The sequence below is a fragment of the Cygnus olor genome (genome assembly GCF_009769625.2).
Source record: "Cygnus olor isolate bCygOlo1 chromosome W unlocalized genomic scaffold, bCygOlo1.pri.v2 SUPER_W3, whole genome shotgun sequence".
Lineage (NCBI taxonomy): Eukaryota > Metazoa > Chordata > Aves > Anseriformes > Anatidae > Cygnus > Cygnus olor.
Window position 1 is genome coordinate 1,498,652 of NW_024429074.1, and position 27,084 is coordinate 1,525,735.

Consider the following 27,084-nt stretch of genomic DNA (forward strand, 5'->3'; position numbering starts at 1 on the left):
AGGGAGCACATACAGAAAGTAACGTGCTATAAAACTCAATTTGGGAAACAGGCACAGCAGACTTGAGATTAAGGCAATCAACATTGTGACTAGCAACTATTAAGCAGGTCGAATACTTATACCAATTTTAGTTTAACACACTCTGGTCAAATCTGTCGATATCTCAACCCTTCGAGCCCCACATTGGGCGCCAAATGGACTGTTGTGGTTTAGCCCGGCTGGCAGCCAAACACCACACAGCCGTTCTCTCACCCTTCCCCCTCCCTCTCTGGGATGGGGGAGAGAAACGGGAAAGTGAAGTCTGTGAGTTGAGATAAAGACAGTTTATTAAGACAGGAAAAATAATAACAATAATAATAATAATAATAATAATAGTATTAATAGTAATAATGTGTACGAAATAAGTGATGCACAATGCAATTGCTCACCACCCGTTGACCGATGCCCAGCCTATCCCCGAGCAGCCGGCCCCCCCCCCCCACCCCGGCTAGCCACCTCTATATATTGTTCAGCATGACGTCAGATGGTATGGAATACCCCTTTGGCCAGTTTGGGTCAGCTGTCCTGGGTCTGTCCCCTCCCAGCTCCTGCTGCATCCCTAGCCTGCCCGCTGGCAGGACAGAGCGAGAAGCTGAAAAGTCCTTGGCTTGGTGTAAGCACTGCTCTGCAACAATTAAAACATCAGCATGTTATCAGCGCTCTTCTCATTCTAATCCAAAACATAGCACCCTGCCAGCTACTAGGAGGAAAATTAACTCTGTCCTAACTGAAACCAGGACACCGTGGAGGCTGTCGTATGCTGTTGGGCTATTTCGGAAGCCAGTTGTGAGGACACCAGAGGCTGTCTGTGCTGTGGAGCCGTCCCTGCAACTTCCCAAGCCCTGCTGCCTTAACTTTATCCCTTGTCCCCAGCCATCTCCTCTTGGTATTGCATTTACTGGTAAAATCGTGTATTTCTTTCTAAAGCTGTGCATGTGCTAGAGAGAAAGGCTATTCTTGGTGGAATAAGCAGGAATATGATTTCTGTTCCCTTCATGGCTGGAAAGCAAGTCCGTTGAAATCAGCCTCCTTTGACTTTAGTGGGAGGGGAAAATATCCACAAGTGGGTGGATGTTCAAGGTGTAAGTGACAGCTGTTGTCACCTACCCTGTCCTGCCACCCCAAAATTAATCCCTGCCTGAGCCAGGGGATGCCCTTTAGGAAACCATTCAGGCTCAGTTTCGGCAGCCCTGATGACGAGGAGGGGATTTTGTCTGTGGGTACTGGGCCAGTCCTGGTTTTGTTGGGCTCTTTTGCCAGGCCCAACCCATGCAAGGCACCATTTTAGGCTGTGCTAAGCCACGGTTTCCTCTTTTCTCAGTGCGGAGACGTGGGGCTGCTGCAGTGCTGCCTGTGGGGTGCCAGGTGCGAGCCCCTCTCCAAGCCCCCTCCCTTCCTCTGGCACCCACGGAAGGGGCTTGTTGCTCCCATACAGCCTCCCCCTGCACACAGCACCAGCATGACTTTTCCTAGATGGATGACTTTACATTTCTCTCCATGAAATACATATTTCTTGCTGTCTGGGTAGTTTTCCATTCTGTGTTATTACAGCAGGCCTTAGAGGCATTAGCTCCTCATGCAGAAATGTAAAGTAAGAGTGATTTCCACCCTGTGAAACTGATGTTTTATTTGTGCTTTAAACACAGCTCTTTCCTAGAGTGACACATACCTCTAAAAATCAGGATATTAAGTTTAATAGGGAGCAGGCTTCCAGGATCTTTGATTTTAGCTGCAGATTTCTTATTCACAGAGCATAAAAAATGAATTGCCAGGGCATGGTGGAGCAGGACCGGGAGTTTCCCAGCCCTGAGTTCAACCAGCTCAGTGCAGGGAGCCACTGAGCTGCCCCGACCCGTGCCAGCTCTGGCTCCTGCTGCAGTGCTTGGGGTGCAAAGGGGCCCTGGCACGACCCCTCCAAATGATGCACGGTGATGGTCTGACCTGTGAAGTCCTTTCAGTTAATTGAATGAGCAGGTCAGGGGGGTGGGATGCTGTGAGACATGGCTCATGGGCTCAGGGTTGGACCGTGTAGTGCAGTACAGGGGGCTTGTTCACCTTGTTGCACTCACTGCAGCCCCTGGACCCAGCTACTGGGAGTGTTTCTGCTCTCTCGTCAGGATAATCTTCATTTGGTGTACCCTGGTGCTTGTAAGAAGCTCCTGACTTCTGCACTTTCCTTGGGAAGAAGTGCCAGCTGCTAAAGGGCTCCTACCTGCTGCCTTGTGGGGTGCGGAGGGGGATTTGGGGGGGCTTTTAGTGTCTCTAAAAAAACAGGGAGACTGGGTGGTAGTTTAGCTTCCTTGGGTGACGGGTACTGCACACACTTTCCTGGCCCTGGGAGGGGAAAATTCCCTGTACCAGCCCTTGCAGTACCTAGCTGGTGTTTTTTTCATGGTTTTGGCTTTTTGCCTGTTTTGGACTTGCAGGGATGCTCAGGTGCTGGAAGGGGCATGGATATCCTGTGTTGGTGGCAGGAGGGAGCTGCCAGAAGCCCCGGCAGGTTGCAGTGGGCAGCAAAGCGTATTCAAGTTAGGTGTTGGGCACTTCCCTGTGGCTGGGGAGCCCTTTGACCACATGGCAAGCAAGGAAACATCAGAAACCCAAGTATTGGATTTCCTTTTCCAAGCAGCTGGCAGCAGCACATCGCTGCCCATCAAAGTGGGGGCTCCTGTGTGCACAAATCGCACACTTGCACATTCCCCAGCCCTAGCAGGGACAGGGCTCGCTTCGAGAGCTCCCCACTGCATGCAGGCAGCATCATCTTGCCTGCTGCTCTCTGCAGGCAGAGCCAAGTAGAAGACCTCTGGCATGTCAGGATTTTATTTTTTTTTAAGTTAGGGATGAACGAGCTCCCTAGTACCCCAAAAAGATGGAATTAGCCTGACTGGTGAGCACCGAGGAGCAGGCAAGTTTCTTGCCTCAGTTGACCAAAGTGCTTCCTGTCCCACTCCAATTTCTTTTATTTTTTATTTTTTTTTGTGTGAATTGGACTAATAGCCCAAAACCTGGAGAAGAGATGTCAGGCCCAGGTGCCTGCCAATAATCTGGGAAAAACTCTGATGCCGTTTGCCTTTCCTGCTGTCTGGAGCGTAGAATAGTCTGGGAGATGTTGCAGTGCCTCTGCCCCTTAACTCACCATCCTTCATCGCACCCAGAAGGAGTGAAACCGGGACCATTATATCTCGGGAAACATTTTCTTTTAGCGGATTTTGGCTTTTTATTGGTGTGATGATCCAAAAAGCACGCATACACCCTCGAATGCAAGGCATTAGAATAAAGCTATAATTAAAGCATAGTGTGAAGAACAAAAGCAAAAAGACGACTTAAAGTGTAGCAACACCACCAAAGTGTTTCTCCTTCCTCCTCTGAAAACATTGCTGCATTCAACATGTTCCCGTGAAACAGCATCTTCAATGGAAGTTTTTTTTCCCCCTGAAGCTAGGGGAAAAGTGTTGTAGGAAGAAAAATCATAGGAAGAGATATGGGTCTGAGCTGCCTGGCCGTATCTCATCACTGCTCTCACTGCATCTGGCTGCTCAATACCAGTTCAGCCTTTCCTTTTATCCCTGATGGAAAAGCGCTGAGAAATGCTGGTTGTCACCAGCTGTAAGCATTGTTTGCTGAAAGCTGAACCCATCCTGGCCTTTTTTGGGTCCAGCAGGGCTGCACGTGGTCCCTGCAGGAGAGGAGATGCTCTGTGGGTAACACGGAGGCTCAGGAGAGCACAGGGCTGGGGGAGCTGTGGGTGCATGCACGAGTCTCTGCTCTGATCTGTTGTTTTGGGGATGAAGTGAGCTGTGGCAGCACGGAGGTCTGTGGAGGTGGGATGCAACGAGGGCTGTAGGATGGCAGCAGCCACTAAACCATTAAAAGGCAATGAGGAGCCCTTTTCAACCCATCTCAGCCCCTTTCCCCTTCACCCCTTTGATGCCCTTTTCAACCAAATATGCAAGACTATGAGAGGAACAACGATAAAGCAGAACTCCCCCAAATCCTGGTGCTCCCACCCAGAACCCAACCACGCTCCATTGACCACTGTGGAGCCCACCACGAGGGCTCAACCCTGACTCAGTCCCTGGTGCTGCACAGCTGGCCAAGCAAATAAAGCAAACAAAAACCACTCCTTATCTATCACTAATGCTCACCAGGGCTGGTGCTGTGGTCTGCTATACTCTGCATGGCACTAGACACGTGGGACGTCAGCCTGCGCCCCGGGCTGGGTTTGAGCTGGCTGCCTATTATTTTTGGCACAGCTCTTCCCATTCACTAAACAAAATGACAAAACTGTTGGCGAAGGTGCTGAAATCGGGACAGATTCCTTCCTATCTGATTAATTCTTCTCCAATTTTTTCCTCCTCCTTGTCTGTCTTCCCCTCCCTGATCTCCTCTCCTTGAAGTTTGATGTCCTACAGCAGGAGGGAAAGGGCATGATATCTCCTTCTGTGCAGGATCGCTACGTTTTTATGCAGCTGAATATGCTGTAGATTTGGTCTAGAGGTTTTAAAATTATTTTATCTTATTTTATTTTATCTTAGTTTATCTTTTTATTTTATTTTATTTTATTTTATTTTTATTATATATATTTTTGCAGGTGCATTGTCAATTTGGACATTTTAATAAGGATTATACTCACAAAAAATTTTTAAGACATGACTGACGGCACCCACTCATGGTGCCAGGCAGTTTGTAGCTTGTTTGTAAACACGGAGTGAGCCCCCATGGCCATGTGAACCCGAAGCTGCTCCCACAATTTTAGCCTTTACTGGCCATGAACCATTGGGATGGATGATAACATCCGACCACGTTGCTCTCCATAGGGGATTTGAATGCACAGCCTAAGGAACATCCAGGGAAACAAAGTGCAGGCGCCTGAGCCGTGGCGATGCCATTAAAAGCCTGGCTCTGGTTTTGGGGGGGTTATCTGCCTTCCCAGGATGACTCTAATCAGCTCCAAATGGCCGAGATGGTGTGGCTCCAGCCTCCGTCTCAGCAGATTGCAAAGGGCAGCTCTTCTTTGGCTGCAAAATTTTCAGTGAGTGAAGCCAGGAGCTGCCATCTCCCTCTGCGCCATGCCAGGCCAGGGATGTATAAATAGCCCCAGCATCCCTGCTGCCCCTGCCCACCCACTGCCCCCGGCCCCACGTGTGCTCCCTGTTAATAGCTCAGTGAGCAGGGCCAGGTTGCCTTTCCCAGGGGAACAACTAGCATGTATCACGGGCAGCTTAACCTCATTGGACAGATTTTGTTTTCCTTGCAAATGCAGCTGCAGCTGTCTGCTCGAGATGCCCATCTTCAGTGTGAGTTGCGGGCCTGATCCCGCCTGGTCCTGATTGCTCCAAAACAATTTCTGCCGCGAGGAAAGGGAGTGGATTTTTTTTATTTTTTTTTTTAGAAAGCCTGTAGTATCCTCTGTCTCCCTGCAAGCATTACCCAGGGGCTTTGCATCTCCAGGGTGGGCCATCATTTAATGAGCACATGGATCCCTGCATTCTTACAGGGTGAAATATTGGCTAAATCCTCATGTGCATATGCATAGTCAAATCCTGTCTGATGCCAAAGGAGAATCCCCAGAGACAGAAACAGCCAGTAGCAGACCAGTACATTTCTGAGATTCAGTGTCACCTACCAAGCTGTAAAAATATATATGAGCTTGTCATTTGCAGGGGTTCACCTAGGAGTGCTAAGGAATTCACAGCATGTCTTTTAATGAAAAAAGGTTCAGGCTGCTTCAAATAATGTATAGAAACAATAAATATAACTGTAGAACTGAGAAAAAAAATAGCTGTGGAAGAGAGAAAGAAGCTGTGAGGACGTGATGAGTTTCCAAAACCAGATTTATAACTCCTAAATTTAAGTCTGCAGCCTGTAATGCCATCTTCCCATGAAACATTGTGAGCACTTCCTAAATAGCTGCTAAGCAATCTTCCTGGCACGGTTTTTGGTTTAAGATCATTTTCAGGACACAAGTAGGGAAAGGGGCCATGGAGTCGCTGAGCTGTGCAGCAATGGGACATACAGATCAATCTCAGGGTCAGAGCAGGCCCAGGAATAAAAGTCCAGATTGCTTACGTCTTTAACTGTCAGAAACCACCTTCTTGTGCTGCTGTTTTGCATTAACTCATGCCTGAGAAAGCAGCTGTGTAAAATCAGATGCATCCTGGTGATGCTCTCCTGTTCCTGCCTGGCCAAGCTAAGCCACAGCGCTGCTCCAAGGCTTGCTCCCATGGTCGCGGACCCAGCTCTATGCCGGGTCCTCAGCACCACCACTGGAAGCCACAGCATCCACCAAAGAGGTGAGCCAGGCCAGGTGGGGTGGCTGCTTGTCTGCACACCTGTTTTAGCAGCAAGAGTTAGTGAAGTGCTGATTCCCCACCCTGTGGGCCCTCTCTGCTGACCTTGGCTTTGGGGGTGATGGAAGAAGCCAAAGAACATGTTTTTTTTTTTTTTTTTTTTTTTTTTTTCCCCTCCATAAGTGCAGCAAAGACAACTGAAGCTGATGAACCTGCTAAGTGGCTTTGGGGTAGGTCATCAAAAACCTTCCAAGAGCTGGCCAACTCCTCTTCCTGCAAGGTCAAAGCATCCCAATGGAGAAGGTTAATCCTGCAGTAGGATGAGGACCAAAACTCGAGCCCATGGTGGTGGGGAGATGGTCTCTGCCTTGCAGAGTGACGTCGCCCTCTTGCAGCCACCACTGGGACAGGCAGTGGGGAACAGCTCGTGAAGGATGCAGGTGGTGGCTCCGGAGCTTGATAGACAGAGCTTCCAACTCATCGCCTTTGCTGTAGAAAAGTCCTTGAGGCTTAGATGAGAAATGAAAATATCAGTCCTGCCTTTGTCACGGGGAATAGAAACAGAAGGTGAAGCGAGGTATCTGGACTGATTTTCAGTCAATGATTGCTCTCTGCTGTGGCAGACATTACTGTCCAGATAAAAAGCAGATTAAAGACATGAATCAAATTTTCTTGAGGCATTTTATGGGCAATGATTTTAAGTTAGAATGCAAATATGGTCCGGGACCAAACTGAGGATCAGGAAAGAGAAGGAAGATGTGCTAGTGAGTAATCATTAATAGGCACTGACTAGGAGTGAATGCCAGTGAGCCAGGTTCTGGTCTTGGTCATGGCGGGTTATCTGGAGTAGTGCTGCTCAGCTGGTGTCAGCAGGGTGACACTGGATTGCCCTCGTGTATGCAAGATCAACTTGTGGACTTAGAAAGAAGTCTCCAAGATGACCCCTCGCAGCTAGATATGATGAACAGAATAGAGTAAACTTGACAACAGATAGCACAGAGATGAAATGTTCTGTTTTGCATGCTTATTGGCTTCCCAAAGCTTTCTGGGGTCCACCAGTGCCATGTTTGGCAGCGACTGGCTCTTTGTTGTGCAAGCTGTTTCGGTTATGCCAGCTGCATGATTTGATGACAGCTAATAAGCAAAGCTTTGCTGAAATATTCTCTGAAGACTTTGTTTTGCCATCAAAATCCTCATCAGCAATTGGATTAACTGTAGGAAATGAACAGCTACAACACAAGATAGTGAATTATGTTAAGACAAATTGGTGGGTTTTATTTAATCATATGGTCTGGGTTTTGATAGTATTTTTCCTACGGAGTTAAATACATCATTGAACCTGTGGGTACAAGAAAAAATACTAAAAAATAGTTAATTTCATTGACTAGTGCCTAAAATAAGAAAGATTAACTTTCTATACCAAAAAGACCTACAGGGTTGGGCTTTTACCTTAGGTTATGTTGGCTCTGCATGGTCCATGCATGCCCTCCCGCCCAAACATCAGAGACAAAGTTTGTACTTTCTGGACCACAGGGAAAGGTATGACCAAGTCCTTTGCCAGGATTGTCAGCATGGGAGTAAAAAATCAGGTCAAAAGCCCTGACAACATGATCTGCCCACCCTGTGCCCTCTGGTCATCATGGCTCTGGCATCAAAGATCCTGTAGACATTTTGCTAAATCAGACCGAGGTTTCCCCAGGCACAACAAAAGGCTGAAAATCCTTGGGTAATGTGGCACCAGGCATCAAGAGAAGCCAGAGACGCAAAGGATGAGAGACTGGCTTTTTCTAGTTTTATTATGTGCTACAAAAATTGGCTCAGTAAATGTGTGGTGAAATATCTCTCAGGTTCATTGCCTTGTGTTTTGTCTGACATACAACTAAACTGCTGCCCCACAGCACAGGCTGGTCTCTTTGGGTGAGCAGGGGGATTAGCACTTTAACTTCCTCTTGCACCTTTTCTTCAGGCCCCATGAAGTCCTGAAGGTGTTAAATCTGTCACCCATCACTTGTTGTAGCTGTTTTCCATTGGGAGGAGCAGAGGCCTCCCAGGTTGAGCTATTCATCGTGAGTGGCTCTGCAAGTGCCCAGCAAACACGAGTTAGGAGGCATCTCCCTGTGGTTGTGGTATTACCCAGGTGGAGCAATGGGCCAGGGCAGCACAGGTCCCCATTTCATTATTCATCCTTTACCTGGGAACTGGGGCCAGGCCTAGGGCAGCCAAAATAACCTGCAGTAGGGGGGGACAGGGTGTGCAAACATCTCTTGGATCAGGGTTAGTAGCTCTGTCATTCAGGAATGGTGGGTCTGATCCCACCTCCTCTGGTTTTAATTAATAGGGTAGTCGAATCATGCCGTTATCTGACAGCATGAGAAATTATCATCTTCAGAAGCTCTGCTGCTGGTGGCACATGCATTTGTTCCCCGTTGCCTCTCTCAGAGGGGCACTACGGAGGATTAGTTTGCATTTAAGAGACGTTGTGTATAATTACTTATGCACTGTTTTTCAAACCTTTCATTTGTTCTAGATCCTCTCCTGTTCTTTCTTCTGCTGGCATCTGGCTGTCTTTGTGCACCTTCTGTTACCATAAGGATGTGAACAGAAAGTGCTTGGGGCTCCCTGAGCTCCTGTGCTGGACTGGCCCAGCCCACGGATGGAAGGGAGATGGAAGCAGAAGGGATCTGGGACAAGCAGGCATCATCTGCACACCTGGCCTGTGTCTTGGGATGACACTCAGTGTCTTACGGTGCTGTTACACCTCAATATTTTGTGCCAGTCCCAAAGATTAAGAAAATTATAGGAGTTTCCTTCCTAAAAGGAAGATGAGGGGTTCAAACAAGTGCATAAAAAGGCAGGTGTCCTATCCTGGGGCTGATACTCAGCAAAGAGCCATCTCTAATGAGGAGTCTCATCCTTCAGTGCTGAGCTGCCTCTCTCCTTAGTTTAAGAGCCAAAAGTTTTGCTGTGGTGCCTGGAACTGCTCTGGGAATGTAGGAATTAATGTGCCGGGTTGGGCCACAGGTCCATCCAAGCAAGGATCTTGAGGGAGATAAAAGCCAGTGTCAGATGTTTGCAAAAAGCCTCCAGCACGGATATCTTTCACACCTCATTTCTTCCTCATCCCCACCAGCCTCATGGCTGACCTCACAGCAGCTTGCGTTGCGTTTTCCACAGCCGCTCTCTCCATTACCTGACGAGGCCAGGCTGCTGGAAAGGGTCTGAGCAAAGAAAAAACTATTAGTCAAGATCATAGCCCCTGCTCTCAGGGGAGGAAGGTGTCCTGTCCATGTCCTGCAGTCACCGAGAGACACTTTCTCAGGACAGAGATTATTTCCATGCCTTTTTAGGGTTTAGACAGGCAAAGAAATGCCTTTTTAGATAGGCAAAGAAATACTTTGAATTGCATGAAAAGTCAGCAACTTTTGAAAACTTCTGTGGGCTGTTAACCTGCAGAAACACATTTTAGACAACATATTTTTTCCTTCTCTAAAATGTTGAGCCTTTTGTTCCTTTTCTCTTTAAGACAGGCAAACCAAAACAAGCTGAAATTTTCCATCAGCATACACTTTAGTTCGGAGCCAAAAAGCTACTTTGAACCCAAACCCATGTTTTGGTTCCAATGTTTTTTGGAGGAAAAAACTATTAGTCAAAATCAATTTTTTTTTCCCTGAGTAATCGACATTAGCTGACCTGCTCTTTTTCCCTGCCTTTTGGCAGAGGAGACAAACAAACAGCTGTTTGCATAAAAATTGCTCTGGATCTGCAACCGGGTGCCTCGGCCACCGCAGGCCCTGGTGACAGCCATGCTCTTCTCTTCCAGGTGCTCCTTTTCAAAGGTCTCAGCATCCCCATGCTACCTCCTGCCGGCACTTCCACCTGGGTCCCCAGCCTCAGCTCTCGGCCGACTTCGCCCTGCCTCACGCGGTGCAGCCCCAGCCGGGGCTGACCCCCCACATGGCCCCCACGCACCAGCACAGCGGCCCCCTGCACCAGTCCCTGGCACCAGTGCCAGCCCTGCCCTTCCAAGACGTGGCTGGACCCTCCTTCCTACCTCAGGCGCTACACCAGCAATACCTCCTCCAGCAGCAGCTCCTCGAGGCCCAGCACCGCCGGCTCATGCCCCATCCCAGGTAAGGGGGCTTATGTTTCACAGGTATGGTCTGAAGGAGTCACAGAACCAGAGAATGGGTTGGGTTGGAAGGAACCTCTAAAGATTGTCCAGTCTGACCCCTTGCCACAAGCAGGGACGCTTCCCACCAGATCAGGATGTCCAAAGCACTGTCCAGCCTGGCCTTGAGCACCTCAAGATAACATGGTCAGATAACATGTAGGAGCAGAGTGCTTTTTTTGGAAACATATGGAAGCTGTTTGTGGGTTATACCCGTGCACCAGGAACCAAAGGATGAGTCTTTGTGATAATGCTTTGTTTGGAAAGAATGCTACAGATGGAAAATGCTTTCTTTCCGTATCCTTTCTGTCTGCAAATTGCGGATTCTTCTCATCCAGCTTTTATTTTGCATAAGCTGGATTTTAGGTGGATTTAACGATTAGTTAATAATTGGGTAGCAAATATGTGCGAGGCTGAGGCACTGATGATACAAGTGTTTAATGCTTAGTCATAAGTCAAGTTCAAACAAAACTACAGAGCACAATCTCACATAGAAACTACTTTAGTACCTGCTGGCGGTGTTACATATGCAAGTAGGCTGTCGGAGAAGAGGGACTGTGGTGTGGGAGAGGGCAGGAGCCTCTTGCTCAGCACCAAAGCCTGGTTCTGAAAGCATTCAGTACAGCTGCATCACAGGAGGCTGTCAGAAACCTTCGGGCATGGGGCATGAGGTCCTGGTAATGGGAATCTGGGGGTGCCTTAAAGGTGAAGCCTCTTTATCTAGCAGCTTCCTGACATGTTTGTCCAGTGTTTTCCAATGGATTTACCTTGTGATAGCTCCGTCGGTGAGCGGGGGACTCATCAGGGAGCATGGGTTCTGAGTCTGTAATGCAAAGCCTGCTTGGGCATCCACCTTGCAACCTTCCAAGCACAGATGGTGATCAAGCAGCACATGCTCCTCCCCTGAGTGGAGGGTGGTTCAAATGGACAAAAAATGCAGGAAGAAACTTTAGTCCCTAGAAAAATCTCACTCTTTTTTTCTACTACTTACCTCTCCCTGCTCACAAGGGCAGCTGGAGCAGAAGAAGCTGGGTCCCAGGCTGGCATGTCCATCACCCACAGAAATGTCGTCAAAGGCCAGCGAGAGTAAATTCTGCCATCGGTTACTCCTGAGTAATACTGTTATGAATGAGGTTCCCCAGAAGTTTATGGACTGCACGGGGAGACGAGACAACCTGCTGCTTCTTCATGATGATGGATAACACCCGCACCAGGAAGATGCTACATCTTGTCTGTTGTTTATGGGGCTGACTGTGGAAAAAAAGAAAATAGTGAGAGAGGCACAAAGATGCTAAGGAAGAAGTTTAGCTGTCCGTGGTGACCAAGAGTAAATGCCATAACTCTGTGTTCCTCTTCCCATCATCCTTGACACCTGTCTGGGCTCTTCTGTCTTGGATGCATGCTCGTGAGCCCAAATGTTTGGGTTTTACCGTTGTTTACTGATGTGGGCACGTGCTCAGTGCCCACCCATCGCTAACTCGCTTCTGGTCTCCTCCTCCCTGCAGGCGGGCTCAGGAGCGCTTGTCTGTTCAGCCCCACCGCCTGCACCCCAGCTTTGACTTCAGCCACCAACTGCAAACTCCACAGCCCATGGGGTCCCAGCCCAGGTATTTAGCTGAAGGCACGGACTGGTAAGTCTTCCTCATTTCCCCAATGTGTTGAATGAAGCACTTAAAAAGTCCTGTGGAGGCTGCAGTGGTTTGCGAATGCCTTCATGGCTCAATGCTTCCATGAAAGCTGGTGGTTCAGTACAACGGATATAAAGTGGGGAGTGTACAATGGGGAAACTCATCCCTGAGAGCCACAAGTCCATGTTAAAGCATTTATGCATGTGTACAATAACATCAAGGCCCAATATAACAATATTGCCCAAACCTCTCCATCCATGGATGCAGAGTGCACCTAAACCTTAATCTTCCCTAGGGGCTTGCCATGCTGCAGCCTCCAGGGAAGCACCTTCCAGAGTCTGTTTCCTATGGACCAACATCTCTGTCTGAATGATACCTTCTGCTGTCCACCAGGCACTCAAAAACAGTGTCCACAACTCTTCCATGGCCTAAATTAGGGGGCACAGAGCTGCCCTGCCCCACAGGGTGAGGTGAATGAATTAGTAGCATGTTAATTGTTCTCCCATCACAATGTCTGGTGCCCTGGAAAAGCTGAGCAAAGCACTGATTGCTCTGTTTTCAGAGCAAGTTTTGAGCTCCTGCACATTTAATAAGGCACGGGGCCCTACTTGGAAGAATAGAAGAATAAAAACATACTTCTGAGTAGCTCCTTGTTAGCAGAGCAAAGTCCATTCTGTGAGTTGAATGGAAAAAATAGCATGTGAACATGTAATTAGAGATAATCGTAATGTGTACGCACAAGGGGACCAAAATAAAATGGCACAGAAAATCTTAATTATGGCATTTTCTTACATCTGAGCTGTTTGCTCTGCAAATGGAGAATTCTTTTAACACAGTTTTTTTTCCTCCTCTGTGCTAATAGTATACAACTTAAAATATGGCCAGATCCTTCTGTCATTTTCTTCTCAGGTGTTCCCATTGCTGGTACTACCGTGAGGTGAATTTGGCCGGTGTGACATTGTTCAGATCAGGTTGCACAGCGGTTCGTGTTCCATCTGGATAGAGCCATTCTTTCTGCCTCTCTTTCTGTGCATACAGTTTAATTACAATCATTAGAAGGATCCGATAAAGCATCATTTAATCTTCCTCTCCTCCTCCCTCCTTTTCGCCCTGTGTTGTTGCATTGCCTTACAAAACCTAAGGACGCCAGAAATCACATACCATGTATACATATTTGGGTGACTCACTTCCCCTCGGGGCACATGTACAGTTTTGCCCAGTGACAGATATAAAAACTTTCCTCTAATGTGTTATCACCACATGAGCAGTGACAGCACTTGCTCAGAGGCAGGGGGTAGCAGGCAGCGTTGTGGGAAGCAGGGATGGAAGCTGGGGATGAAGGTGATTGGTTATCTTGGACAGCCAAGCCTTGGTTAAAATCTTCTGGTGAAGGAGAAAAAACTCCCCTTAGCTCCATCGGTTGTTTTCTGCATAGGCATTTGTTGATGACCATTCAGCCTGTTTTCTTGCCCTTATCCCTCAGTTTTTGGTTGTTGGCAGCCCATGTACTGTAGGCATCTGCGGTGGTTTTACTCGGGTGGGCGGCCGAGCTCCACCACAACCGCTCTCTCACTCCCCCTCCCCAAAGAGGAACGGGGAGAAAATACGATGAAAAGGGCTCAAGGATTGAGATAAGGACAGGGAGATCGCGCAGTCATTATCATGACGGGCAAAACAGACTCAGCATAGGGAGATAGTAAGATTTATTATCTATTACTAACAAGCTAGAGAAGTGAGAAACAAAGGAAAGAAACCAAAAGCACCTTCATCCCCATCCACCCTCTTCCACCTCCTCCCCCCGAGCGGCGCAGGGGAACGGGGGAACGGGGGTTATGGTTAGTCTATAGCGCTTCTTCTCTGCCGCTCCTTCTCGGTCACTCTCATCCCCTGTGCTGTGGGGTCCCTCCCACAGGATGCAGTCCTTGCTGAACTGATCCGATGTGGGCTGTCCACAGGCAGCAGCTCTTCAAGAACTGCTCCAGATATGGGTCCGTACCACGGGGTCCATCCCTCAGGAGCAAACTGCTCCAACCTGGATCCCCCACGGGCAGCAGCTCCTGCCAGGTCACCTGCTCCTTCGTGGTCTCCTCTCCACAGGCTACAGGTCCGGCCCGGAATCTGCTCCGGCAGGGGTCTTCCACAGGCCGCAGTCTCCGTCGGTGCAGGTCCACCTGCTCCACCGTGGTCTCCTCCACGGGCTGCAGAGTGGAACCCTGCTCCACCGTGGTACTCCGTGGGCTGCAGGGGGGCAACCTGCTTTGCCATGGTCCTCACCACAGGCCTCAGGGGACTTCTGCTCTAGCACCTGGAGCACCTCTCCCCCTCCTTCTTCACTGACCTTGGCACCTGCAAGGCTGTTTCTCACTCCTCTCACTCTCCCAGCTGCTGTGTGGTGCCATGTTTTTTTTCTGTCTTAAATATGCTCTCACAGAGGCACAAAACAACATCGCTTATTGGCTCGGCTCTGGTCAGCAGTGGGGTCCTTACCTAACATGGGGCAGCTTCTAGATCCTTCTCACAGAAGCCACCCCTATGGCCCCCTGCTACCAAAACCTTGCCACGTAAACCCACTACAGCATCACAGCTCTTGAACCTCACATCTGAGCATCAAGATGCTGTACAGGCATACCTGTAGCACAAGGTAGAAGGCGATGGTTAGTTTGGGTTTTCTTCAGCTAATGTGCTCTGGTTGTTCATCCCCAAACCCTGGGAAAACACCATTCCATGCAGTATTCTGCTTTCGGCAGGCATCAGTGTAGGAGCCTCTGTATTGGGTTTTAAGGATCCAGATGCACCACTGCACAAACAGTTCCACAGTGCTGTTGTTGCAATTACTTGTGCAAGTTAATAATGCCCATTCGTCTTTGTGAAATCCCTCCAGCCCCTGGTCTCAAAGCGCTCTGTGGATTGTAACATCTGTTTTGCAAGCAGGGAATATGAGCAGGCAGAGAGGAGATGGCTGGGGTCGTACATCAGGCCAGTGGCAGGGCTGGGATGAACCCAACATCTCCTGATTTCCAATCGAGCCTTCCATCCACCTGGGAACCATTTCAAGCAACTGGATAAATCTCCGAAAATGTGACACGGGAGCTGGAAAATGCCCAGTCCTGTGGATTCCCACCCTGGCTGTGTTCCTGCCTGTCTCCTGCTGTGTTTTATCCTCTGCCAGGTTTGGTCTGTCCAGGATACGGCTAGCACACAGCCAGCCAGCACACAGCCAGCACAGACCCTCTCTTTGCTCCAATTTGATGTGGGGGGACTTATTAGAGGGCATGAAAGCATTGGAGTTATTACCTAGTACACAGGCCATACTGGGTAAGGGATTTTTGCATTTAGAATCATAGAATAAAATTTACTGTCCTCTCATGTCCATTAACTGCTGTTGGGCAAACTGCTGTTGTTTCACAGCTGCTCCAGGACACATCTGGGTTGCTCCTAACAAGCCGTGGCATTCGCTGCTGCTGTCCTCCGTGGACAGAAAGGGAACTTCAGGCTGAAATGAGGAGCAACCCCTGTGCTCTAATTAGTTTTGCTTTGACAAATGCGAAGAGAATAGTTATCAGAGCGCTGGCTTTTGTAATTACAGTAAAGTGAATGACATTCAAAGCACTTGTTTGCTGAAAGACTCAGTGGCTGGAGAGACAGGGGAGCAGCTAATTGGATTACAGATAGATAGATTATGGATAGATGCTGTGCTAGGTCTCCTCCCATCCCATCCATGCAGGGCTGGAATGGGGTTTGCAGTTCAGCTCTGCTTGCTGGATTCTGCAGAGCTGCAGTGTTTGCTGGGATCTCGGTCATTGGAAGTCACAGGGTTGAGTTGGGTTGATTTCTGGATGGACAAAGCACCCAAACCCACAAAAATGTGCCCCAGGACAGGCTGCGCACAGGAGACTGGGACTGTCAGGGATGTCCTGCTTCACCAGTGGTGGCCTGCTGGTTGTGTGACGTTGTTTCTTACAGCTGTCTCATCCAGAAATTTCTTAAAACCTTTTTTTTTTCTTATTTTTTTTTGCACAAACAGCAGTTCTGGGGTTCCCCAAGGCCAGGTTTGATGCATTTTCTCTTGCAGGCAGGGAATAGCTCCCTTGTTCCCCCAAGCCCTCCCATGACCTGGGCTGGGAGACCTCCAGAGAGGTCACAGGCACGGATGATGGGCCTAACAACCTCCCAGAACGGCTCCTTGGTTCTCTGCCCTCAGGCATTTATCTGCATTTCTGCAAAAGGCAAAATGTGATCATCTGCAGCGATGTTGGCACAAGGAGGACCTGGACAGGTTGAGTTACTGAGCCTGGGGATCGATCAGAACCCCCAAGACACTGCTCTGCAATTGGCAGTCTATATCCTACAGCTCTTGACCCCAGCTAGCACAAATGCTAAGTGGCATAAAATCAACCCCTTGCTCCTTCATTCTGCCTTGGTGGAGGGAAAGGTGATTGCTCAAATCCAAGGATTTCAAAGCAGAAGCATCACCTCAGGTTGAGGCACCCATGGCAGCTCAGAGCACTCCCCTGCCATGAGCATGATTTATCGCAGCCCGTACCATGCCACCAGGCAGCCACAGCTCCATCTTCCTCCTCATGCCCCCAGGGACCTCAGTGTCGATGCAGGACTGACTCACGCCCAGTTCCAGGTTCGGCCAGTCCCTCAGCCCTATCAGCATTACTTGGCTACACCTCGGATGCAACATTTCCCCAGAAGCACATCCTCGACACAGATGGTAAGTGAAATGCTTTTACTGAGAAATGTTTTATGCATTGTCTGCCAGAAGGCAGTCAAAATAAAGGCTGCTATCTTTCTATCACCTGTCTTCTGCAAATCCCACTTATCTCTGGCCGTGGGAGGGAGTGCCTGAAAGGATAATGTTCCATCTTTGCACTCTGGATTAGAGAAAGGAAAGAAAAGCTTAGTTGCTCTGGAAAGATTCGGTCCATCACCTGCAGCACACTCACAAGCTGGTCTGCAAAAACCTGGGAGACTCAACAGTTATTAATAATAATGTTATTAATGCAGCAGTGAACTGTAGGTTCCCAGGGCTCCCTGCATGCAGAAGGACTGGTGCTGGGTGGCACTTCCCCAAGATCACACCCAAAGACCATCCCTCATCACATATTTTCCATCTTCGTTGGCCTTGATGCCACCTATTAAAGTTGTGTGTGACCTGTGGCACGGGTGGAGCTGGGGTTTGATGTGAATACGGGCTGACCAGGGTCATTTGTTGGTCCTTCTCCTAGCAGGGAGCTGCATTTGGAGATGAGCCACCCAGAGCCCCGCTCATCCTTAAAGCGTCCTCAGAAATCCCATGAGGGTGCTCTTCCCTTGTGCCCATAGTCCGACCCTGACACCTGCACACTACAGCAAAGCTTTAAATACCAGAGCTTGGATGAAAAGAAATCAACGCATTTAAAAATGAAAATTAAATCTCTTTTTAAGCTAATCCATGTTGAGAGTTTGGAACTGCAGTGTTATGGATGCTATAGGAATAATTTTAACAGAGTTTATTTGACATTTTTCTAAGACATGCAAGTTTGTAGTTATTATTTATAGGAGATCTACTTAATTTTTTTTTAAGTTATTAATCTACTCATTTTTTGGTTATTAAAAGACTTCCATTGGGGAAGGTGTCAGTCCGCTCTTTCATTTTCAATTTTTTAAGCGCTAAATTCAAATCAAGGTACACGAGGGATTTCTTTGTGCTAGCACAGGTGGCTTTATTTTTCTCCCTCACTTCTTGCAGGTTGTTCATGAAATCAGAAATTACCCTTATCCTCAGCTCCAGTTACTTGCTCTTCAGGGACTGAACCCAAGCAGGCACACGTCGGCTGTGCGGGAGAGCTATGAAGTATGTATCTTGGGAACTGCAATTATTAAATTTTTAAGCCCTGGGAATCCATGAAAGCTCTGGCATAAACTCATAAGACTGCCTTATGGTTTGGCAGTCGCAGATGGGAATGAGATTGAGATCTGCAGCCATTTTAGTAATAACCAGGAAGCAAAAGGGGTTGGGTGGTTTAGTGAAAGATGTTTTATTCCAGAGTGCCCGGGTCTGGCTCTGGCTGACTCTGTCTCCCTTCATGGCTGTATACGAAGTCCTCCAGTTCTATGGGGTTTTGTTTTCTGACCTGCCAAACAGAGCTCAGACTCCACCCCAATTTCTGAAATATTGGGTATCCAGCTCTCAGCTCTGCCTTAAGTCCACAGCTATTGGCCCAAGAACCAGGGCTCAGATCCACCACTGAACCATGCCTGATTTGGGTTCAATGAGCATTTCCACTGAGGAAAGGGCAGGATGGAGCCTTGCTCCTTGGCAGGCAGACACTGGGATGGTGGGACCACGTGCTCCTCCACCAATGCCTCCCGTGAGCAATGCTGATTCCATTTTGCTGCTGTTCCCGTGCTGCAGGAGCTGCTGCAGCTGGAGGACAGGCTGGGCAGCATGAGCCGGGGTGCCGTGCAGAACACCATTGAGAGGTTCACCTTCCCCCACAAGTACAAGAAGGTGAGCTCCCCAAAACCACAGCATGGCTGCCAGCCCCCCGCAGCTGGCCAAGGGTCGCGTGCATGGAGCGGACAGAAGGAAGGGCTTTGGTGGGTTGCAATCCTCAGGGTTGGTAAACTGGCAGTGCCAACTGAAGTATTCCCCGAAATGGACCATGAAATCCAGAACTGGTGCTTTAACATCTTGTAGGACTCCTGGGCTGACGCGGTGGTGTAGCTCAGCTCCCTATTTCATGCTTCTAGGCTAGGAAGCTGCAGGCCAAATTTTCAAAAGGGTCTCAACCTGCTCCCACCCAGCGGGTGCAATTCCCCCCGTCTGCACCTGGTAAGAAAGTGCCCACACCAAGGGGGTTCGTGCATGCAAACCCACCCCTTTCTGCATGCAGGTGGCACCACAAGGGCACTCGCTCCATGGTGTGGGGGGAGCTCGCCCTCCTTTCACTTTGCAAGGGGCATCTCCTCTGTTGGAGCTGAACTCTTGCCCTTAAGGAACTGGATGCCAACTTTTGGGGTTGTGCTAATAGAAAATGGAAAAATTGCTCATTTGGGTAGAAGTGTCATGTTTGTCATCCCCAGTAACAATAAGTATGTTGCATTGCCCACGTTGGAAGGGACTCAACTCCTGCTGCACTTATCTCTGACCACATCTCCAGTGGATGCAGAAAAAAATATATTATTTGGAATGGGTGCGTGGAGGGGGAAAGGACAGGAAGGAGCTGGCAGGCCAAGTGCTGCCCCATGGTGCAGCATGGGGCTAAGCCAGTGGCCAAGCTGGCATGGGGCACAGTGGTTGTTGCCCTTGCTGGCAGTGGTGACCCTACACATTTCGGGGTCTGCAGGAGAAGCACCCACCAAAGGAGACTGTGGGACCATCCCTGCCGCATGGAGGCCTGAGGAGGTGGTAGGGCTGTGCTGGGGCAGCAGCGGACAGGCTGCTCCTTGGGGCACTGCCATCAGCCCCACTGCCCCCAGTTCTGGGAGGAGGTGTGTGGACCGGCAGCGTGCTGGTGGCATCCTCCCCCCACTGGCTGTTTTGGCTGGGCTGGCTTCTCCAAGCTGGAAGATCTGGCTGATAGATGAAGCTCTTATTATTTGCCTTCCTGCAACTACCAAGACTTGGCAGAGCATTAGAAAATCAAGTCCCAATGAAATTATGTCTTTAACCTTGCTGCAGAGAAGACCACAGGAGGGCAAAGCTGAACAAGAGGATGGAGAGGAGTCGGACACTGATGAGAAATGCACAATCTGTCTGTCCATGCTTGAAGATGGAGAAGACGTCAGGTATGATCCTTTCTTCTGCTCCACTGCCTCTCGGTGACATCTGAGTTGTGCTTATCCCAATAACACTGCTGTGCCTTGGCAGGGCTGCTATTGCAGGGTTTAGGAAAGCACATGCCTTTTAGTTGGACATTGGTATGGGCCATAGGCAGGAAGTGCAGGTGGGCAATTTTCACAGGATCTCCTGGGTTTGGATCACCTGCTTCAAAACCATGCTGTTGGTTGTCCATATGTCCTAGGATAATGGGTGCCAGGCCTCAGACAGCCATCTGGAGCTCATGGACATCAATGTCTTGCCTTTACAGATGACCAAAGTATGATAAAATGGAGCCTGTGTGTCAAGTACAGAGGAATGTGGCTTGTGGCTGGGATGGAGCTGCTTTCTTATAGAATAAGTGAGATCTCTCAGCCTGAATGGTCACAGGGAGCCCATCCTGGGTCACAGCACAACCCCTGCTATCAAGGTCCCCAGGCTCTTGGCTGGGTCAAAACTCTGCTTGTGACAGAGGATGGGGACAAGGAATTGGAAGAGGATGAGCTGTGGGTGGGCAGTGCATCTGCACTACTTGGTCCTGCTCCTTGCCCTTTAGCTGCCTTAAGCCATCACAAAAAGCTCTGATTCTTTTGCCGTGGGCCCTTGTGGTTTGGGATCCCTTCTGGTTCATGAGAGTCACCAAAGAGATGACAAATGTGACATAGCTGAAAAGCAACCACATTCCCTGGGGCGCACCAGACACCCAAGTAGGAGCAGTGGAGACCCACCTGACTGGTGAGCCACAAGGATCAAGAACCCAAGTGTATAACTTGACACTCCTGAAAGGTCAAAAGCAGCAGCCAGGGTAGATGGTCACTGCAACAACTCAGCTCAGGGGGATGTGGGATTTTCTAAGAGGTTTTAACCAAGAAGGACACCCTCTCTGCCCTACTGCCCCAGTGTAAGCTGGTGTTGCTGGGGGCTTAGGCAGCACCAGTGCCACTACACTGATGCTTCCCCATGTTGAAGGCAGCCCCGTCTGCAGCTTTCTGGATGTCCTCAGTCCCCTGGGCCTCCTCCACCCACACAGTCCCTAATGGGTGGTGCTTCTCTCTCCACAGGAGGCTACCCTGCATGCATCTCTTCCACCAAGTGTGCGTGGACCAGTGGCTGGCCACCAGCAAGAAGTGCCCCATCTGCAGGGTGGACATTGAAACACAGCTCGGCTCAGACAGCTGAAAGGACTGGCTGGACACACCATTTTCCTTATCAGGTCGTATGGCCATAAACCCTTGCAGCAAAATTTTTGCCTTCTGAGCCATTTGATTGAGAGGAAAAGTCTGCAGGCACATTAGCGAGGAGGAGGAGGTGGTGGTACAATATCTAGTGGTAGGAGATATTGCACATACGCAGGATATGGGCCCAGTGAAAGGGAGCTGGCATTCCCGGAGCTCAGAGACCCCATGCTGCAGAAGATTTAGTGTTGAACATGAAGGAACTAGTTGTGGTAGTCTGGCCTGTCAATCCTGCATTTCATGAGGATTGTATATATACCTCTCGAATACGTAGAAACATGTTATAGGGGTCCTTTAGCTATTTCTATGGATGGCAGCTGGAGCATGTTAGCTTAAGAAATGTTGTGTTTGATGCCCTACTCATCTTGTGGTGGACATGTTGCTGTTACCTAATTTACACCAAATATTTTTTCACAGATTCCTTATTTTGGTGCCTGATTAATACATTGCAGAGGGGGAATGAGGAGGTCAAGTTTTCCCACCCTTGGGGGGAAGAGGCAAAAAAGCAAAATCCTGTTTACAGTCAGAAGGGTTGCGCTCTTTGCCTCAGCCGCATGTGCTTCCTTTCCTTGCATTTACAGTGTTGCAAATTTAGAGACGCTTGCAAAATAAAAGAAAATTGGGAATGAAATAAATGAAGCAACAGGGAGAGGTTTCCCTATAAGCTTCCTGCTTATCTGCTGGTGCTGGATGCTTTCTGGAGGGGCACGATATTGAGGTGGATGCTGTTTCTTTGCTTTCCGTATCTTAACAAAGTAGCTTGGCGTGCCGAAATCCAAGGCAGGCCATGGGCTGTCTCTGTGCTTGCCATCTTCCATACTGCTTTCTCCTGTGAGCCAGAGGCTGGCTGGCTTCAGCATGCCGTGGCATGGCCCCCCTGGGGTTAGACACCTCCAAGGCTCTTTGCTGGTCCAAAATGCTGGTTATGGGGTCGGCTTCTGTAACTGTGCTTTGGGGTGTAATTGCTCAGAAATAACAAGAGGAAGCTCCAACGGGACAAAACCCAATACCGGATGATTTGGGGAGATTGCTAATGCTGTGGCTGGGCTGGGGTAGAGCAGCAGCCAAGGTGCCCTGCTCCTGTTCCCCATCCCAACCCAGTGCAAGGTGGAAGAAGGGGAGCAGGGCCTTTTTAATCACACACAGTTACCCTGCTTCACCACCTCCCTGGTGAGAAATCACAGCGCGGGAAGATTAAGCAGACATACAACACAGGTGGAAGCCTTTCTTTCTTTTTCATTTTTTTTCCTTAATCCACTTGGGCTTACAGGCTGCGGGGTCAAATCTCTCGGAGCAGAGATTGCAGAGATCCCTCTCTGATAATGGGATGGGAGGAATCGTTGCTCATGAGGAATCACCAATGCCGTGGGTGTTTTAGTGCAGGAGGGGAATGCCAGTTCTTGAGAGTTTGCTGCCTTCTGGAAGGGCTGGGTTTAGCCCTGTGCCAGAGCATTGTTATACGCATATGTATTTCACTCCATATCCATATGGAAAAATAGGTGATTATTAAAACGAAACCTAATTTACCAGTCTCCATTACAAAAATGCACAAAACTACATCAGGAGGCAGTCCTTGAAGGAGTGGAGGGGTGGGCCATTTTGATCCAAGCTTCCCCTGAAATAAAGACATCAGATGCAGGGACCCAGATTAAAACCCTTTGCTGAACAGGCATTCACAACCAAAAAGTTTTGTTTTTTTTTTTTTAAGATTTTTTTTTTTTTTTGTAACTAGGGAAGCAAAAGAGAGATGCAGAGGAGCCAGGGGAATGAATTCTGAACTTTATATATTTATAATGCAAATGTGGTGGAGCTGAACTGTGGCTCCCCCGAGCACCCGTTCTGCTGGAGCCAAGCAATGCTCTCCATGTACAAATGATCATAAATTACCATCTGGGAGATTTCAGGATTCCCATGAGCTGTAACAGGAAAACACCGACCTCGAAGGACCCACAGAGATTATTAGTATTTTTATTTTTGCCAACCTGGAGAAGAGAGTGAAGGAGGGGGCGTGGGGCTACAGGAGACCTTCTCCCCTCTCACTGTGCCTGAGCAGAGGGGGGGGCATGGTGACATATTTGCCATGGTGATGTTTATTTGCCATCTGTGAGTGATGGCTTCACAGGAGATACAGCAGTCCCAGCCCCGATGTCCAAAGCGATGTGGGCTCCTTGCAGCAAGGAGTGACCCATCGAGATGTATGGGACTTGCTCCAGCAGCAGCAGATTCAAGCAGCATTAAAAATACTACTACTACTACTAATGATATGTACAAGAAAAGTGAGATGTTGTTCATAAAACACACTGTAAGCCAGTCTGGTGCACCCAGGTGTGAGCTGGGGGCGAAGCAGGGGAGGAGCGGGGGCAATGGGGACCCTAGCTGGGTGGGGAGGGAAGGAGGAGTGCTTCCGAACCGCATGTTTTCTTAAAGCCTATGCGAAAGTACTACTATTTGCCTAATGAACAAGCACAGTTTTTAGACAAAAAAAAAAGTAACAAAAAGACAAAAAAATCTGGTGAAGAAAAGCACCAAACTCCCTTGGTCTTGTGTGAGTGACTGATCCCGAGGTGCGTGAGAACCTACAGCGTCTGGAGCTGCAGCGGTGTGTCAGGTTCCTTTTTGAATTGAAATCATTTTTATGAGTAGGTTGCGATGACAGGAGGAGTTTAAAAACAAACAAACAAACAAATGAAACAAACAAAAATGTCTAGGAACAAAACATTGATAGTTTACAGGGTTTTGTGAGTTTAAATGCCTTATATTTAACAATCATAATTTATGACTAACTTGTAGATATTGTGGATTCTTATTTAATTATTTTTATAGTTGTTTTTTGCATTTTTAATTATAATTTATTTAGAAATTAATACTAATTTTTTTTATTACTCCTATTACCTAATTTTTGCATTGTTTCTGGGAATTGAATGCTTTGCATGTGTTGGTACTTAAAAAGAAATTAAACATGGGATGTAGGGGTAATGCTTATCTTGACAAAAAAAATTTAAAAAAATCAGGGTGTGTAATTACAAACTGTATTACTGTGGTGCTGTTACTTTGGATACATTCCATAAAAATGCAAACCTTTGATTCTGTATGCTGTGACATAGTGGAAAACTGCAATATAGTGACTGTGTTTAGCACATATTTATGAATATTATTTGCACTCATAATCAAACTCTGGTGATCCTTTCACTCACGTCCTTGTGCATTGAAGGCGGTTAGTAGTGCCCTGCAAAACCAAAATGTTTTGGTCGATTCCTGCCACCGCCCTGTTCCGATGCCACTGGTGATGCTCCTGCCCTTGCTGCATGTGTTACCTGCAATAATGGCTGGTGAACCCCGCTGCAAGGCTGTGCTTGGGGCAATGCATGCATTTAGTGCATGACACTGCAAATTGCTTCAAAAAATGTGGAAGGGAGCCCAGGTGCTGTGGCTCTGTTGGATTTTTGGTGCCTGTCAGGTGCTTGGTCTGGCTGCATGCCCCCTGCTGAACCGCCCCCTGCTGAACCACCCCCTGCGTGCATCGGTCTGGGAGCTCCCGGGGGGGGGGGGGGGGATGCAGGAGGGAATCGATAGAGCCTGAGCTTGGACACTACAAAACCAAGGGTCTGACAGCAGCTTTTAAGCGATGACTCCCTCTGTCTGGTTTTTGCATGGAGGACATGCTCCCCATGGCATGGTACTGTCAGGGCAGGATGGTGGGACCTCAGCTCCTTCACTGCTCTCAGACAGAGCTGGAAAAGGAAGGCTGGGAGGGGTGATTTGGGATCTATTTGTCACACCAGGCCATGAGACTTGGCTATAATCCATCTGTAAAACATGCCTGGAGCAGCAGCCCTCAAAACTAACCTTCTTGAAAACCTTCCACTTGCTTTTGACCCCTCTGTTGGGGCAGAATCCTTGATTTGAAGCTTGTTAATCTGCTGTAGATCTGCGAGAGGTACTAGAGCCCTCCTGCCCTGTCCCTCGGTGGGTCACCCCCAGGGGGACCAGCCCTGGGCTGATGTCCCACTCCTGCAGCGGTGGCCAAGCATACACGTTCCCATCCCCAGCCACGACTGCACCGCTGCTAACACATTGCCCCTTCCCAGAAGGTTCCTGAATATCCAGTGCTTGAACCATGCAGGAGGGTTAAAGCACCCTGGAAAATATTTTAAGCTTTAAGCCATAACTGCTCTAGGTCAGCGCAGATGCTCAGCCATGTACGAATGCAGAAACAGGGTTCAATGCATCTCCACCCCAAAAGGCTTTGGACACAATTCTTTTTTGGGGCAGGAAGGCACGACACGACTGTACCTTCATTCTTCCTCTTTGTCCCTTCAGGGTGCTGCTCTGCTTTGTTGCCTTTGCCTTACCCTAGGTTTCCCCATTTCCCCTTGCTGCTCTGTAACTTTTCTCCCCTGGAGCCGCAGTTTTGGGCTGTGTGGGGATAGGGGCCAAGTGTCACCCCACAAAGACACCAGCAGGGGGACACATAAAACATGGGGCAAGCAGACAGAAATCCTCCCCTTTAATGGCCTGGGCTGGTGAAAGGATCACCCACATTTTTGTACTCCTACTGCTGTTCTGTTGTGTTGTGCAACATTTTGCTACATAGACTATTTTACAGAAGAAAGCTAGAAAAATATTTATTATTAATATTAAAGCAATAGTGCATTGAAGAAATGAAAAGACATTAGAAATTGTGTAAATGCTTAGATTCACTTTTGGTGGATTTTTTGTACTTTATTTATAACTAATAAAATGAACTGCATTGCTAACTATAAACCTGTGGGAGCTGGCAGGACACTTGCATGGTCTTTATTTACCACTGGCTCCCAATTCCCACCTGTGGCCGCCGTGTGAAACACACCCACGTGGGTGCCCAAAGCCCTCCTGGCAAACCGCCCCCTTGAAGGTGAAGCCTTCAGCATGCAGACAAGTGAATGCTGGTAGAGCTTTTTCAGCTTGCTTCCTTCAGCCCTGAAGCAGTAAGAAAAGAAAAAACTACTGAAAAATGAAACAAACAAGCAAACAAACTTTAAAGTAAGGTAGACACAGTTGAGGGCATTTTCCATCCTTTTGTCACCCTTGGAGAACCCAAGGGGTCAAACACCCAACTTTGCAACCCCTTTCATGAGTCCTCTTGCTTTTTTTTTTTTTTTTCTTTTTTGAACATTCGTGCAATGAATGGTGTCAGTCTCCCTCCTGCCTATTCTCTAGATGACTTTTCCTCCTCATGTGCTTCGTGTCAAAAGACTGTGACCAGTCTCTGGCTATGTCATTAGACTGAACATGCCCTGGGGACAGACGCTGCTGATCGTGGAGATTTGGTTCCTGCAGCTGAGCAGAGTTGCTGGCTCCTCTAGGAGGCTGTGCTAGGGATGCATCATATTCAGTCAAGCTGAAACTCCCGTTATAGCAAGCTTTAACAAATTCTATCAGAAAGCAGGAAAAGCACACTTGCTCGCCGAGATCTTGTTGATGTCTTTCAAAAGGGTTGCAGCACTAAGAGTTGCTTGAGATCACAATCGGTTTTGCTTCAAAGCTGCCACAGAAGAACACAAATGTGCTGCTGAGATCTGATCACAGCCCTGCAGAGCACAGCGAGCTGCAACTGGCTTTGCACCCATTAAGGTACAACAGCACGGCCACACTGCAATGCTCACTGCAGGCATCCACTCTCTCCAGTTACCCTTATTTATTTTTTGTAGTAGCTAAATCTTTGGCTGGCTCAGGGGTTGCAGCTCTGATCTGTACAAGCCCACAAGTAAATATCAATTATTATTATTATTATTTTTCAACGGGGCATCTTTTCCATGTCAAATCAGCCTGTGCACATAATGATGGGGTAGGGGAGGCTGTAGGGTGGATACTTCTTAGCCGTGAGTTACCCTGCCTTCATGCACATAGGATTGGTGTGGGTGTATCAAATACC

At 48.4% G+C, this 27,084-nt stretch overlaps 1 protein-coding gene across 3 annotated transcripts in view; it reads left to right on the forward strand.

The window, feature by feature from the left end:
* The window catches only part of LOC121062938 (E3 ubiquitin-protein ligase RNF165-like), a 49,344-nt gene extending 23,410 nt beyond the window's left edge, over positions 1-25,934 (forward strand). Inside the window, exons 2-9 of one of the 3 annotated variants that reach the window (XR_005815746.1) lie at positions 10,150-10,459; positions 12,003-12,128; positions 16,716-16,845; positions 17,863-17,967; positions 18,529-18,624; positions 19,798-19,904; positions 20,997-21,171; positions 21,229-23,962. Coding sequence is in view for 2 of the 3 variants with exons in the window: in XM_040543250.1 (XP_040399184.1) it covers positions 10,150-10,459; positions 12,003-12,128; positions 16,716-16,845; positions 17,863-17,967; positions 18,529-18,624; positions 19,798-19,904; positions 20,997-21,114 (992 nt within the window). In the remaining variant the exon portion in view is untranslated. Of the gene's footprint in view, positions 1-10,149; positions 10,460-12,002; positions 12,129-16,715; positions 16,846-17,862; positions 17,968-18,528; positions 18,625-19,797; positions 19,905-20,996 lie in introns of all 3 variants that reach the window. The other 2 variants (XM_040543250.1, XM_040543251.1) reach the window with 2 other exon arrangements.
* The last annotated feature ends 1,150 nt before the right edge of the window (positions 25,935-27,084 follow it).